Source organism: Anser anser (assembly GCF_964211835.1).
Source record: "Anser anser genome assembly, chromosome: 3".
NCBI lineage: Eukaryota > Metazoa > Chordata > Aves > Anseriformes > Anatidae > Anser > Anser anser.
In genome coordinates this window covers 1,018,944-1,032,063 of record NC_139722.1, presented here as the reverse complement: position 1 = coordinate 1,032,063, position 13,120 = coordinate 1,018,944, and the positions used below count along the sequence as shown (strand labels likewise).

Here is a 13,120-nt window from a genome sequence, read left to right as displayed (position 1 = left end):
CTGGACTGGTCTCTGCATGCTTTATTTCCAGGTGAGCCACAATTCTCATAGAATCAGAAAATCAGAACGGTTTGGGTTAGAAGGGACTTTGAAGGTCATCTCGTTCCAACCCCCCTGCCATGGTCAGGGCCACCTCCCACTAGATCAGGTTGCTCAAAGCCCCATCCAAGCTGGCCTTGAACACCTCCAGGGATGGGGCATCCACAGCATCTCTAGGAAACCTGTTCCAGTGCCTCATTGCTGTCATATTAAAGATTTTCTTCATAATTTCTAATCTAAATCTCCCCTCTTTTAGTTTAAAGCCATTACCCCTTGTCCTATTTCTATGCTCCCTGATAAAGAGTCCCTCCCCAGCTTTCCTGTAGAATCCTAGAATCATTAAGGTTGGAAAAGCACTCCAAAATCATCTGGTGTGGGAAAGGAATTCACAGATGGCTTTGCACTGTTTCACATGTCCCTGAATTAGAGATAATGAGGAACCAAGCAGTAGAAATAAAAACTAAGCAAGGTCAAGATAAAGTAAATTGGCTACAGAGTTAAAGATGAGCTTTGGGCAGTGGCCAATTGCTGGCTGGCTTGAGGCGCGCGTCTGAGGGTCTCTAACCAATTGTATGACAGATTCGGGTGCGTGGACAGTGCATGGGGCTATGGGGAAAGTATATGTAGTAGTGAAAAAGGGCAATAAACGTCTCCTGTTCTAGAGCCATCAGGAGTCCATGTCATGCATCCCTTCAGTCCGGTCCAACCATCACCCTACCACCATTGTCACCCACTAAACCATGTCCCCAAGCACCACGTCCAACCTCTCCTTGAACACCCCCAGGGACGGTGACACCACCACTTCCCCGGGCAACCCGTTCCAATGCCTGGCTGCTCTTTCTGAGAAGAAATGTCTCCTCGTTTCCAACGTGAACCTCCCCTGGCACAACTTGAGCCCATTCCCTTCTTATCGATGGGTGTCACATTTGCAAGTCTCCAGTCATCTGCAACCTCTCCAGTTGACCAGGACCGCTGGTAGATGACGGAAAGTGGCTCAGCAATCTCATCTGCCAGCTTCCTCAGTATCCTCGGGTGGATCCCATCTGGACCCATGAATTCGTGACAGTCCAGGTGGAGCAACAAGTCTGTAACTGTTTCCACCTGAACTGTGGGGGGGGTTATTCTGCTCCCCGTCCCAGACTTCCAGGTCAGGAGGCTGAGATCCTGAGGATAACTGGTCTGACTGTTGAGGACAGATGTAAAGAAGGCATTGAGAATCTCAGCCTTCTCCTTATCCTCAGTAGTCATGTTCCAGTAAAAGATGGAGATCCTCCTTGGTCCTGCTCTTACTGTTAATATAGTTGTAAAAACATTTTTTGTTGTCTTTCACCACAGGTGCCAGATTGAGCTCATACTGAGCCTTAGCCTTTCTGATGTGGCCCAGCTCCCTCAGCTCCCCCAAAATGGAGCCCAACTCCCCCAGCGCCTCAAAATGGAGCCCAGTTCTCTGCAGCTCCCCCAAAGCCAGGCCAAGACCCCTCTGCTCCCCCCAAAGGGGGTCCAGCTCCCTCAACTCACCCACATCAGGGTCCAGCTCTCCCCATATGATGCCCAGTTCCCCTTGGTGTTGTGGAAACTCTTCAGCAAAAAAACTGCTGTCCACCTCACAGCAGTTTATGTGTTGTCCAGGCTGTTCAGGGATGCTGTGGGCACATACACATATTCCAACCCAGGACCCTCCTGCCCAGCTGCTGGAGCCCAGTGCAGACCAGTACTCCCCAGCATGGTCCTGCCCAGCTACTGGAGCCCACGAGTCAGCACCAAGGCCTGAAGCTGTGAACGTGGCCTCCCCACCCAGATGCTGGTGCTAAGCCCTGCACTCGCTCCACACACACCTCTCCCCCAGCAGCTGTTTTTGGGGACTGTGCTGGTTTTGACCAGGTGTCACAATCTAAAGGGCATGCATCCTGCCCAGCCTGTGGGTGCATGGAGATCACAGCTGTGAGTTCATGGGATTTCACCACACAGAACAACACAAAGGCTCTATTTTCTAAAAAAAGAAGTGTTTATTATAGATTACTGCAAATCACCCCTAGCAATTATATTATAATCAATAAAGCTAATATATGCATATAAAATAGGCTATTACAGATATTACCAGGAAGTAAAAATCTATGTAATAAATATTGAGGAAATGGCACTAATTAATAGCTACAGCAATTAGAAGCAGAAGGAAGGTCATTAGATGTAGTAAAAATCATTAATATAGCAGCAAATATATACCAGCATTATAGGATACACTAACTTATCAATAATACTATGGTAGTGAAAATACTTATGGATTACAAATTTAGCTATAATATAACAGCAAATATAGTTATGGTAGGTTATATTTATACAAGACTATGCTAATAATAGGTTATACTTATTAATACTGTACTTATGAAAGATTCTATACGTATATATATATATTTCATAAATTGGTCAGGAATTAAACAGTGTGTTTGTCTCCTGCTGTATCCATAACTTCCCAACACAGAAAAAGAATACTTCTCACACTCCACATATCTTTACCAATTACTGCCACAGAGCAGCATTTTTCTTAGCATGACCTCCCTTACCACATGTCCAGTATTGTCTCTGTACATTCTTCTACGTTATTCCTTTGACCAGATCCCATGAAAACAGCAGACACTCTCCTTCTACACGCCCTGACATCTCACTGAAAACACTGTGATTCAAGAGGCTCCCTGGCAGGAAATCTGGAAACATTTAAAGAAGTCTTCTCTCTTGCTCTCCAGGTAGACGGCTGGATCGTTTGCTTTCCTGAATGCTGCATGCATGTCTTTAAACCTTTCTGCTGCCATTCTGCACAGGTACAGTGATAAATCTATTCTGTAATCTTTATTAAAACTGTAATTTGCAGTGGTAGGGACAGAGTTCATACCTTCCTCCACTTCATTTAGTATTTCATGAATATGAAATTCATGAATTTCATGAATATGAAATTGCATGAATACTCCAGAAGGGTAAAACCTCTAATTTTGAGGTGGACATGGTGGGATGATGCCCTTAGCAGAGGGCTGTCCTGCTCCGCTCAGCACTGGCATGGCTCCAGCTACAGGAGCTGCGTTCCCCGGTGATGGAAACAAGCTGGAGAAAGCCTGGTGAGGACTGAGAGGGGTTTGCAAGAGGTGATGTTAGGATGAGCTGATGCACACAGGAGTATCATGGAACAGCAGCTGGGTCGCTGGGGAGGTGTCAGGAGGCAGCTAATGACCATGAAGGCTGGAGGACTTCTTGTTTGCCAAGAAGGGCTCTGCATGGAACAGAGAAAATTGGAGGAAGAGAAAAACAACAGGGTAGAGAATCCACTTCTTCGAGGTGCACAAGCTGGGGAGCAAAGCTGCAGCACCCTTGCAGAGAGCTGCCTGCGGAGCCTCCTCCTTGCTCACACCAGGGGCAGCATTTTGGGGGAGGACAGAGCAAAGGCAGCAGTCCCTGGGCAGGATTCCGTATGATTTTACGTTTGCATCCCATTAGGTCGGGGTGTGGGCCAGCACAGGCAGGCAGTAGAAAAAACAACAGACCCACGGCTGAAACACAAAGAGTAAATTTATTTTCCTTACCTTGCCAATGAGGGATCCCCAGAGCAACGCCCGGCAGAAGCACACAAACGGGGACGCAGGTGCCACTGAGCTCGGCCCACGCTGGAAGAACCCCAACCTGCCATTTGCACCCACTTATCAAGGGTTTGCACAGGCACAGTTTTTACCACCATGCTGTGATCCTCACGGTGCTTTCTGATCTTCTTTGTACCAAGAAGGTGCTTTATGACCTTCTCTGAGTCTGGCTTGGGAGCCAGGAGCATCCTTGGGAAGCACAGCGGGCACCTGGAAGCACTGCTGCGTGCTCGAGAACCAGGCATCCGGAGGTAAGTCAGGGCAGAAACGAGGGACTGTAACAGCAGCTCATACAGGAAGGTGAAAGATAGTCTGCAAAAAGAGAAAAACATCCTGAGAAAGTAGGAATTGGCGGCTGCTGTTGGCCGTTTCAGCTGGAAGAACCAGAGAACGATGTGGGGAAAGCAGAAGCTGCCGGAGCGGGCAGGACGCAGCCCCACCGCCCGGCCGTGCGGGCAGAGCACCCAACAGAGCAGCACCCATCGGTGCTGAGGTGCAGGGACCCGCGCCCTCTCGTGTCTTTGTGGCACAGAGGACTCATTCTCCGCCCCAAAAAGCCTCTTCCTGAGCCCTCCTTGTGCTGCACAAACTTTGCCTTTTCCTGCAGGGTTCCCGACAGAAACCCAGCCTGGCTGAGGAAGCCCGGCTGACCCCGAGCCCTGGGAAGCTGATCGACCTCAGCGCGGGGCTTTGTCCTTGTCGTGCTGGGCCCCATTGGGCCGGGGCCAGGATCAGCCCTCCTGATGTCAGGCTTCTGAATGGAAGTAATCAATCATAAATATATTTGCTTCTTTACTAGTGACAAGTTTTTAATAACCAACAGTATTAATATATCACAGGATCACAGAATCACAGAATCACAGAATCACTTAGGTTGGAAGAGACCTCCAAGATCACCCAGTCCAACCTCTGACCTAACACTAACAAGTCCTCCACTAAACCGTATCACTAAGCTCTAAATCTAAACGTCTTTTAAAGACCTCCAGGGATGGTGACTCCACCACTTCCCTGGGCAGCCCATTCCAATGCCTAACAACCCTTTCGTTAAAGAAGTTTTTCCTAATTATCCAACCTAAACCTCCCCTGGCACAACTTTAGCCCATTCCCTCTCGTCCTATCACCGGGGAGCGTGTATATTTGCTGCCATACTTTTGGTGCTGCGACTGTTGATAAAAATCACAGAATCCCGGAGCGGTTTGGGCTGGCAGGGCTCTCAGAGCCCCCCCAGTGCCTCCCCCTGCAAGGTCTTAACACCCTTTGGTACGTATGTGTGATGTTGGTCTCTGACTGAAGATCTGCAGCTGGTAAGGGGCCTCTCAGCCTCCAGCAGTGTCCTGGGGAGATGTCCCTGATCATGGGGTGGCCGCCGCCATGCAGCCCGCTGCTGTGCAGGGAAAGCCCCAAAAATCTCGCTCAGACATATTTATGGAATAAAGCGGTTGACTTGTAGTCAGACTATGAAAAATGGGAAAGACAAGCACAACACTCCCTGTACCCACAACGTCTTTTACTCCCTGATAACTTAGTCTTGGAAGAACCTCCTGCTATTCGCTTGTTAATCACATGGTGATGAAATGGCCTCAAGTTGCACCAGGGGACATTTAGGTTGGATATTTGGAAAAACTTGTTCACTAAAGGGTTGCGAGGCATTGGAAGAGGCTGCCCTGGGAAGCGGTTGGCTCACCATCCCTGGAGGTATTCAAAAGACGTGTAGATGTGGCGCTTAGGGACGTGGTGTGGTGGTAGACTGCGCAGTGCTAGGTTAGCGGATGGACCTGATGGTCTTGGAGGTCTGTGCCAACCTAAACGATTCTATGATCCTGTGAACTGGTTTCCAGGCTGCCGATCATCAAAGCACACCATGCAACCTGATTTGGGAGGGTTCCAAAGAACAGGCAGGAATCAAGGAAGTTCATGGCCTGGTCAGGGCCTAGGCCTTTCTTCCCTGGGAGCCCGAGCCAAGCTGCTGTGGGCTTGGTCAAGGACTTGAGTGCATCCATCACAGTTAACCATAGGTATTCTTGTTAGAGGTGGTTGACAGTAATCTGTAATCAGGTAGAGAAGTTTAGGGAATAAAGCCTTGGTGTCCTTGTGTATCATGGACTCCTGTGAACACCCAGCTGCAATTTCCGTACACCCACGGGCCTGGTGACACAGGAAAGGTGTTGGGTGGCAGTGCCTGCAGGGTGGTAGGGGACATCCCTTGGCACAGATGTCCCTCGAGACGTTTTCCAGTGTTTGTTTTACCACCTCTACCAGGGTGCATTTCCCCAGTTTGGTGCCACTCAGCCCCAGTTTGGACCTGTTTGCCCTTTGGAGGATGCAGGACTGAGCAGCTCCAAGGGGCAGGAGCAGGACAGCAGCTCAGCTCAGTGCTGATGTCCCAGGCTCCCAGGACAGGAACAGACGGACAGACTTCCATGATGCCCAGGACATCCCGAATCAACAGCCCCAGGCTCTGATCCCATAACTAGGAAATCACCCCATGGCGCTTGATGGGGGCTGAGGAAAAGGAGACCACCATGAAAAATAACTATGTTCCATTCAAGTGTGGAAAGGGAAGCAACCAGACCATGAGTGACACATGGAGGGACCTTCTGAAGGAGGTCATACAGCAGCCGAGAAGAGGAAGCCTCCAGCGAGCATCCTCTTGTGCATCCCTCTGGAGCCTGTGGTGCTGCAGGAGGTTACCAGCATGAAGGCAGGAGAGGCAAAGGCAGGGATGGGCAGCAGCTGGGGCACACCAGGAGATGTGCTGAAGTATGAGAAATCCAGGTGCTGAAGGAGCAGGGGCAACAGGACAGGAGAGACACAGAGGGTGTCGTCTGCCTGGATGCCCAGAACAGCCCCGACAGGGTCCCTCACCACAATGGCTTAGAAAGATAAGGCTGGGATAAGAGGGAGGGTCCTAACATGGAAAAGCAGTTACTGAAAAGGGAGAAAGAACAAATGGTGAATTGTCACCGTGGAGGGAAGTCTCCAGGGAACACCCCCTGAACGCTCAAGAGAAGATGGGGGCTGTGGTGGTGGCACTGACCGGTGGTAAGGGGCTGCAAACACCACGCATGGGGCTGGGAGGGCAGGGGTCCACGGGGCTGTCGCAGGATGGCAGGGGACCGGCTGCTGAAAGGGCAGACTGCACTGCAAAGCGACGCACACCCGAAAAGCAGGCTCAACCTCACGCCTCCAGGGATGAATATTATGCCAGCCACTGCTCCCCAGGCGAGACCTTGGGGTTGTAACAAGCAGGTCCATGACGGCAAAGATGTTCGAGACAGGGAACTGGGAAGAAACGTGTCTGCGGGGCAGGGGAAAATGTGCACGTGGCGAGGGTTTGCTGGGGCAGGAGCACGCTCACTGGAAGCATCGCGCTTCGTAAAGCCTGGAGCAGACGGAGCTTTCTCCCACCTGAGGGTGGGAGCAGAAAGGAGCCACCAGCACAAGGAGCTCCTGCCCCAGCAGCACCCCCGCCGCCAGCAGGAGCACTGATTCCCACTCTGGGCATTCACATCATTATCTTTAACACGTGCCACTATATTGGCAGTGTCTTCTGCTGGGGTCTGCTGCCCTCGGACTGGAGGCTTTATTTATGTAGCATTTCTATGCAAAAACCTGCTGGGCCCCAGTGCCGCTGCTTACTCCTTGAGATCAAACACGTGGGTTTCATCCGGACTGCAGCGAAGCACCAGCCTGCGCTCGTGATGCCCATAGCTCATTCAGAACAGCGAGCAATAAAACACAGACCGCACTTTGCTCCATTGCTGAAGGCACCCAGCTGCTTTTAAAAGCCATAATTTCACCTGTCTTGTGTTTGTTTTTTGTTTTTTTCCCCTAATGAAAATTAGTTTAAGTGTATTAAAAGAGCCTCAATTAGATGACAAAACTGCAGAATATTCCAGCGGGCAGGGTTTGGCCTTGATGCTCCCCCAGCTCTCTCCTGTGGCTCTGCAGCCCCATACCCAAAATTTGGCCCTGGTGCTGCAGAGGTTACCTAGCACTGCAGAAAACAAAGATGCGCACATCTCCGTGAGTTTTGTCTTAAAAAGCCATCATCGTTCCAGCTCCCAAGGAAAACAGGAATAGAAAAAAGAAAGAGATGAACAGAAGGGGAGGGAAAGAAAAACCACTACAAGCTGCAGCTCAGCTGGCTCAAATTGCAATTGGGGCTTTTAATCCACGAAGTAAAACCTATAAGCAAATCCCCCTGCTGTAATTTTTGCCTTCCTAAAACTAGTGTTAGCCCTAGAGTTGGCAGAGCCATTAGTCGTTAAATCAGCAGCCAGCTGCCATGGCCACAGGGATGTTTCAAGCAGCCTTCTGGCAGGGTGCTGCAGACCAGCAGGGACACGGTGGGGTGGCAGCAAGTGGGGAACGGGGATTGGGACGCCCTCGGGCACCCGCCCTCCAGCACAGCCTCCGTTACCGGTGACAGGCTGCCGCTCACAGGTCAAAGTGGCAAGCAGGTGAATCTTTTCCCCAATACTATTTCTGGAGCAGAAGAAAAAAATATCAGTCTTATGAATAAACCCAGTAAATGCTCAGAGTTGTGCAAATACATCAAAGTCGCTCCCAACAAGAAACTCGCACCGAGATCCCCTAGCTCCCCAGTGCCCCGAAGCTCCTGGAGCTCCCAGGGCTCAGGCAGCCCCACGGATGCTCAGGAAAATCCAGGGGTGCTCGGGCAGCCCCAGGCTTGCGTGGGCAGTCCTGGTGAAGCTCAGGCAGTCGTAGGGATGCTCCAGAATGCCCCAGCAGCCCCCAGACGATGCTTGGACACAGGCTGCTTGGTGATGCTCACACAAATCCAGCGATGCTCAGGCAGCCCCGGGGATGCTCAGCAGCTCTGAGTGTTTGGGCAGATGGAGAGAAGGAGGCACAGGCACGAGGGGTGCCTCCCCACCACCCTGCTGTGGTACCATGCATGCAGAGAGCACAGCTGGCATTGCCTCAGCACCTCTACCATAGCTTGGCACAGCCCCAGCTGCACACTGGGTGTGAGAGGGGTCAGCACGTCCTCCCAGGCTGTGCTCTCCAGCAGTTTCTGCATTCTCCACCCTCCCACGGCGACCAAATCCACTTTGCAGGGGAGCAGGGCAGTCCCCAGGCCAGGCAGACCCTCGGGGACATGCGGCCACCCTGCAGCCGCACCACCCCTACAGCACTGCCCCGGTCGCTGCGAAAAGGAGCAGCCAGAGCCCCGAAACTGCAACCGCTAAGCTTGGGGTTTCTCCTGGGGGGAAACAGCCCCAAAGGGGCCTGGTGCTGCCGGGGCTGAGCAGAGTCCCTGTGGGGATTCTGGGAGGTGAGATTTGGGATTAGGAGAGGTGAGATTTGGGATTTGGGGATGTGAGATTTGGGGAGCCTTGCCAGCAAGGACTACAGGAGTAAAAGTACAAACGGGTACAAAACCAGATGGCACGGCGTGAAACAAGCTGTGGTCCATGCAGGGGAGCAGCAGGACCTGGCCCCGGCCGGTGCTCCACTGCCCTGTGAGCTCGGGGTCCCCCGGCCCTCTGCAAGCCCCAGCCCCCTGCAAACCCCAGCCCCTTGCTCCTCGCAGAACAGAATGGGCAAATTGGGAGTAAGCCCCCATCACCCAGTGACTCCCCTGTCACCCACCACGCTGGCACCCTCAGGCTGCCCTGGCTGTGCCTCGGACCACCGGGGGAGCCAGGCACACGAGGGGTGCGTGAGCCGGGCATGGGTGCGATGGGCTCCCAGCAAAGAGGGCAGTTCAGGAGCGGGGACCCTTCTACCTCATGCCCACAGCCCAGGCTGCCTCTCCTCGCCATCTGGGAGGCGGCAGGTCCCTCAAGCACAGCCACTCCGGTGGTTTTACGGCTCCAGCCACGTTTATTGAGGCCCTCAGCCCTGCCCCGTTGCTCTGTGCACCCCGCCAGCCCCGGGGTCGGAGGCAGAGGGTGCCCTGGCACCTCCTTCGTGGGCTCCCCCATCGATGCGCTGCTCCCACGCACAGCCAAGGAAGGTGTGACACCTCCGTGTCCCCTCTCTGTATCCCTCACACCCTGGGGTTGCAGCAGGATCCGGTGGCTGGGGACGGTCCCTGCTGCGTTATTGCCACAGGGCTCCCCACACCCCGCAGGGCGCAGTGGCACCTTGTGGGAGCCGGTGTCACCCAGCAGCGGGTGGCTCACGGGGCGAGGGACGAGGGCAGGCACCTTCTCCTCCTGTAGCCCTGCCAGCCAGCCAGGTTTGGGCTTTTCTGGGGGACACGGTGGCCTTGGGACTCCTTCCAGCACCGTTGCCATGTTGCGTTCTTAATTCCAGCCGCCGCTTTGTCATCCCGTGGCATCGCCTCCCTGCCCACAAGCTCTCGTCCACGTCACTCTGGGGACAGAGGTGACCACAGTCCATCTGGGGGGACCCCCCCCGGCATCGTCACAGCCGGTGCCCCCCGTGGATGCGCTACGGGGGATGCTCACCCCCGGCGATGCTCAGCAGCTCCTCCAGCTCCTGCTGCAGCCGCAGCCCCAGCAGCTCCCGCAGCAGCTCCCGGCGCCGGCTGCGGGGGGCGACCCCCATGCGCCGCAGGGTCCCCTCGGTCAGTCGCAGCAGGGCCCGGCCGGTGACCGCGTGCTCGGCCGCCAGCTGCGCCAGGTCCCCGTCCCCGCGCCGCGCACCCAGCCAGGCGCACACCTCCGGCACCGTCCACTGCGCCGGGGGCCCCTCCGATACCTGCACCGGGAAGAGAGGGTTGAGCTGGGGTGTCCCCTCGCCCCCCCCGGCCTGTCCCCCCAGCCCCGTGGGAGATATGGGGTCAGGCTGGCTGCTCCATGCCCAAATTCCACCCCTCCCCGAAATGCGACCCTTCTGCCATCCCCATGCCCATGCTGGTGCCGGCGCTCACATCCCCGTGGGGTCTCCCCCTCTCCCCCGGGGAGGCTCCAGCCCCCAGCCCCTGCCCTCGCTCACCTCGGCCAGCGAACATCCCTCCGACAGCGCCTCAGCACCATCCTGCACCTTGGCGTCCATGTGGGGGTCCGGCAGGGCGTGGGGGCAGCCAGGGCTCCCTGCAAAGGGGGCTGCAAAAGCTGGGGTGAGCACAGCCCCCTGCACCCCTATTCCACACCGTCCCCGGGGTGTGGTGGCTGCTGTCCCCCCCTCCCCCGGTGCAGACCCCTCCTGCCCACCCAATTCATGCCCCCCTGGGCTGGAGCTGGGACAAGGCCCCAGCGCCCGTCCCGCCGCGTGGGCGCGCAGAGCCGGGCACACCCGGGAAGTGAGACCAGCCCCGGCTCCCCACCACCTCCGCAAGCCCGGGGGGGCTCCGGCGTGCCCTGGCGCCCCCAACCCAGCCGGGACCCCTTCCCCAGCCCAACATCCTCCTCCCCACCACCCGTCCACCTCACGCCTCTGCCCTGGGTCGAGCAGGAACCCACCGCACGGAAAAGCAGGAGAGCAAAAGAAACCTTTGCCCGGGCCCTCCCTCTGCAGGCACAGCCGCACGCGGGCACCCCAACAGCACCGCAAGGCTGCCGGGGGCGCGGCTGCTCTGCAAGCTCGAATCGTGCCCCCCCCCCTTCCTCTTGGCTACCCCAGCCCTGGCTGCACCCTCCCCAGGGGCCGGTGAGACCCCGGCCAGAGCCGGACACGACATTTCCCGGGGGGGTCAGAGGAGCGCAGAGCAGGGCAGCGTCCTTACCGCGACCAGGCGAAGGAGCTCTGCAAAGGCTCCCCCCTCTCCCGTCCCCGTTAGGCGCAGGATGGGCCCATCGCGGCCCGTCCCAGGGGTGAAAGCCCTCGTGTACCCGTACAGGTCGACGTGGGACGCACCAGAGCAGCCTCACCTCCAGCGTGAGCTCCAGAACAGGGCGAGCCCCGAGGATGAGTCACGTCCCGAAGGGCTGCAGCCCTGCCCGTACCTGCAACAGCCCCCGGCGCTTGTGCCCCCCTTTCCACGCAGCCCCGGCGGTCTCCTGGGGACAGGTGAGTGCCCACGCCGGCAGGGCCAGCCCCGGTAACAAAGCAAGCACCCACGCATTTCTGTTGGGTGGCGATACGTCTCTTTAAAGGCTGTTTAACTCAACACATCCCGCGAAGCAGGAGTGCAGCGAGTTATTAAGCAACTTCCAGCTGTGGGAGGGGGAAAGAAAAAAAAAAAAAAGGTCTTGTGCAGCCAGGTACACGCAGAGCTCCCAGGACTTCCTCGCTGACAGAGCCCTGGGAACACGCTCCTACGCGTGTGGGAAGGCCGGGGATTGCAGTGGTGCTACTTTACACCGTCCTACCCCAACCGGCTCGGAAGCACGGGAAGGCCGGTGTGGATCAGCCCCTGTTCTCCAACCATCGCGCCCCCCCCCAGGCCCCAAAGGGACCTCCGCCCCGTGAAGCTCTTCGTGACGTGGACGTACCCAGCTACCCAAACGTGGGTAGAGGAACTGATTTTCAGCCACTCCGGCTGCCCAGCACGGTCCGACCGCAGCCCGCAGCGCGGTGCCTGCACGCACCTCCCGGGGGGCCACTGCGCAGAGCCCCTTGCGAGCCGCCCCCAGCTCAGCTCTGCAGAGCTTCCCTCTGCTGGAACACCAAGTCCACTGCTGCCGGTGCTTGACCCCGAAGCACACGAGGTGCTTATAGGAAACCAAAGCGCTGCCCCTTCTCCTCAGGTTCTCTCCCACCCGCAGCCACCTCGCTGCGCAGCGCGGAGCAGCAACGCCGCACAAGATTTCCAGCCACCGCCACGCAGGCACCGCCCGCCGTCCCACCCAGCTCTTATCACGGCTTTGCCTCCACGATTGCAGGGCTGCTCAGCAGCAGGTGACTTGCTGAGGCGGTTCCTTCCATACAAGGGAGCCAAAGATTTTTGCAGGAAGATTGTGTGTTGCCTGGCATAACCCAAGCCACCCTCATCACAACAAAAACATGAAAAGATGAGGGAGGAAAATAACTCAGAACATTAACCAAAAGGGCAAGAACCATCTCATGTTCCCAAAATCCTGGGAGAAAGATGAGTCTGCATAACCAATGTTTGTCACCAGCTTGCTTCTGCCCAAGTGTTATCCTGTCCCTATTTCTCAATTTTAAAAACACCAGACACCAAAAATGTGTAATTAGGGTGCCACAGAGAAGCATGAGTTATGTCTGAAAAGGACGTTACTTTGGTGACTCATTTGGGCACAGGAACTCGAGGTGGATTGTGGAAGCTGTCTCCCGTTTCAGAAAGCAAATACCTGGTTCAACCTTGGAACCCAAAGCCCACACCTTTCAGGCAAGGAGGAAAAGTCCAAGGAGGAAAAGAGGAAAAAAAAAAACAAGCCAAACTTTTTTTCCTGGTTTATTGTGGCAAACATCAGTGACACTCAATTCTCAGAGACAATTTGCTAATTCCATGCTGTTCAGACATCGTGCAGCAAACCTCCCCCTTTGAACCAGGTCAGCCACTTGAATTTAAGCCTGCTTCTGAAGAAGTTGTTACTCCCGACAACGGCACGTTACCT

The 13,120-nt window shown here is 55.3% G+C and overlaps 1 protein-coding gene across 8 annotated transcripts; it reads right to left on the bottom strand.

The window, feature by feature from the left end:
* Window positions 1-7,802: 7,802 nt before the first annotated feature.
* On the bottom strand, window positions 7,803-11,989 carry LOC310897190 (sterile alpha motif domain-containing protein 12-like). Of its 8 annotated transcripts, XM_083830535.1 has the most exons (4): window positions 11,326-11,989; window positions 10,596-10,693; window positions 10,106-10,358; window positions 7,803-10,010 (listed from the first exon to the last, which is right to left on the bottom strand). In XM_083830535.1, exons 2-4 carry the CDS (start codon window positions 10,653-10,655, stop codon window positions 10,006-10,008), a joined length of 318 nt encoding a protein of 105 aa, XP_083686661.1. In that variant the 5' UTR covers window positions 10,656-10,693; window positions 11,326-11,989; the 3' UTR covers window positions 7,803-10,005. The 8 variants fall into 8 exon arrangements, with proteins under 8 accessions (XP_083686661.1, XP_083686659.1, XP_083686657.1 ...); XM_083830533.1 differs by having other exon boundaries at window positions 7,803-10,358; window positions 10,596-10,705; window positions 11,471-11,985; XM_083830531.1 differs by having other exon boundaries at window positions 7,803-10,358; window positions 11,471-11,985.
* Window positions 11,990-13,120: the final 1,131 nt, after the last annotated feature.

Bases quoted from the DNA above. Each gene is read 5' to 3' on its own strand.
- LOC310897190 (XM_083830533.1), bottom strand. From the start codon at position 10,655: ATGGACGCCAAGGTGCAGGATGGTGCTGAGGCGCTGTCGGAGGGATGT. The intron at 10,359-10,595 runs GTGAGCGAGGGC...TTCCCGGTGCAG, and splicing joins AGGGATGTTCGCTGGCCGAG to GTATCGGAGGGGCCCCCGGC.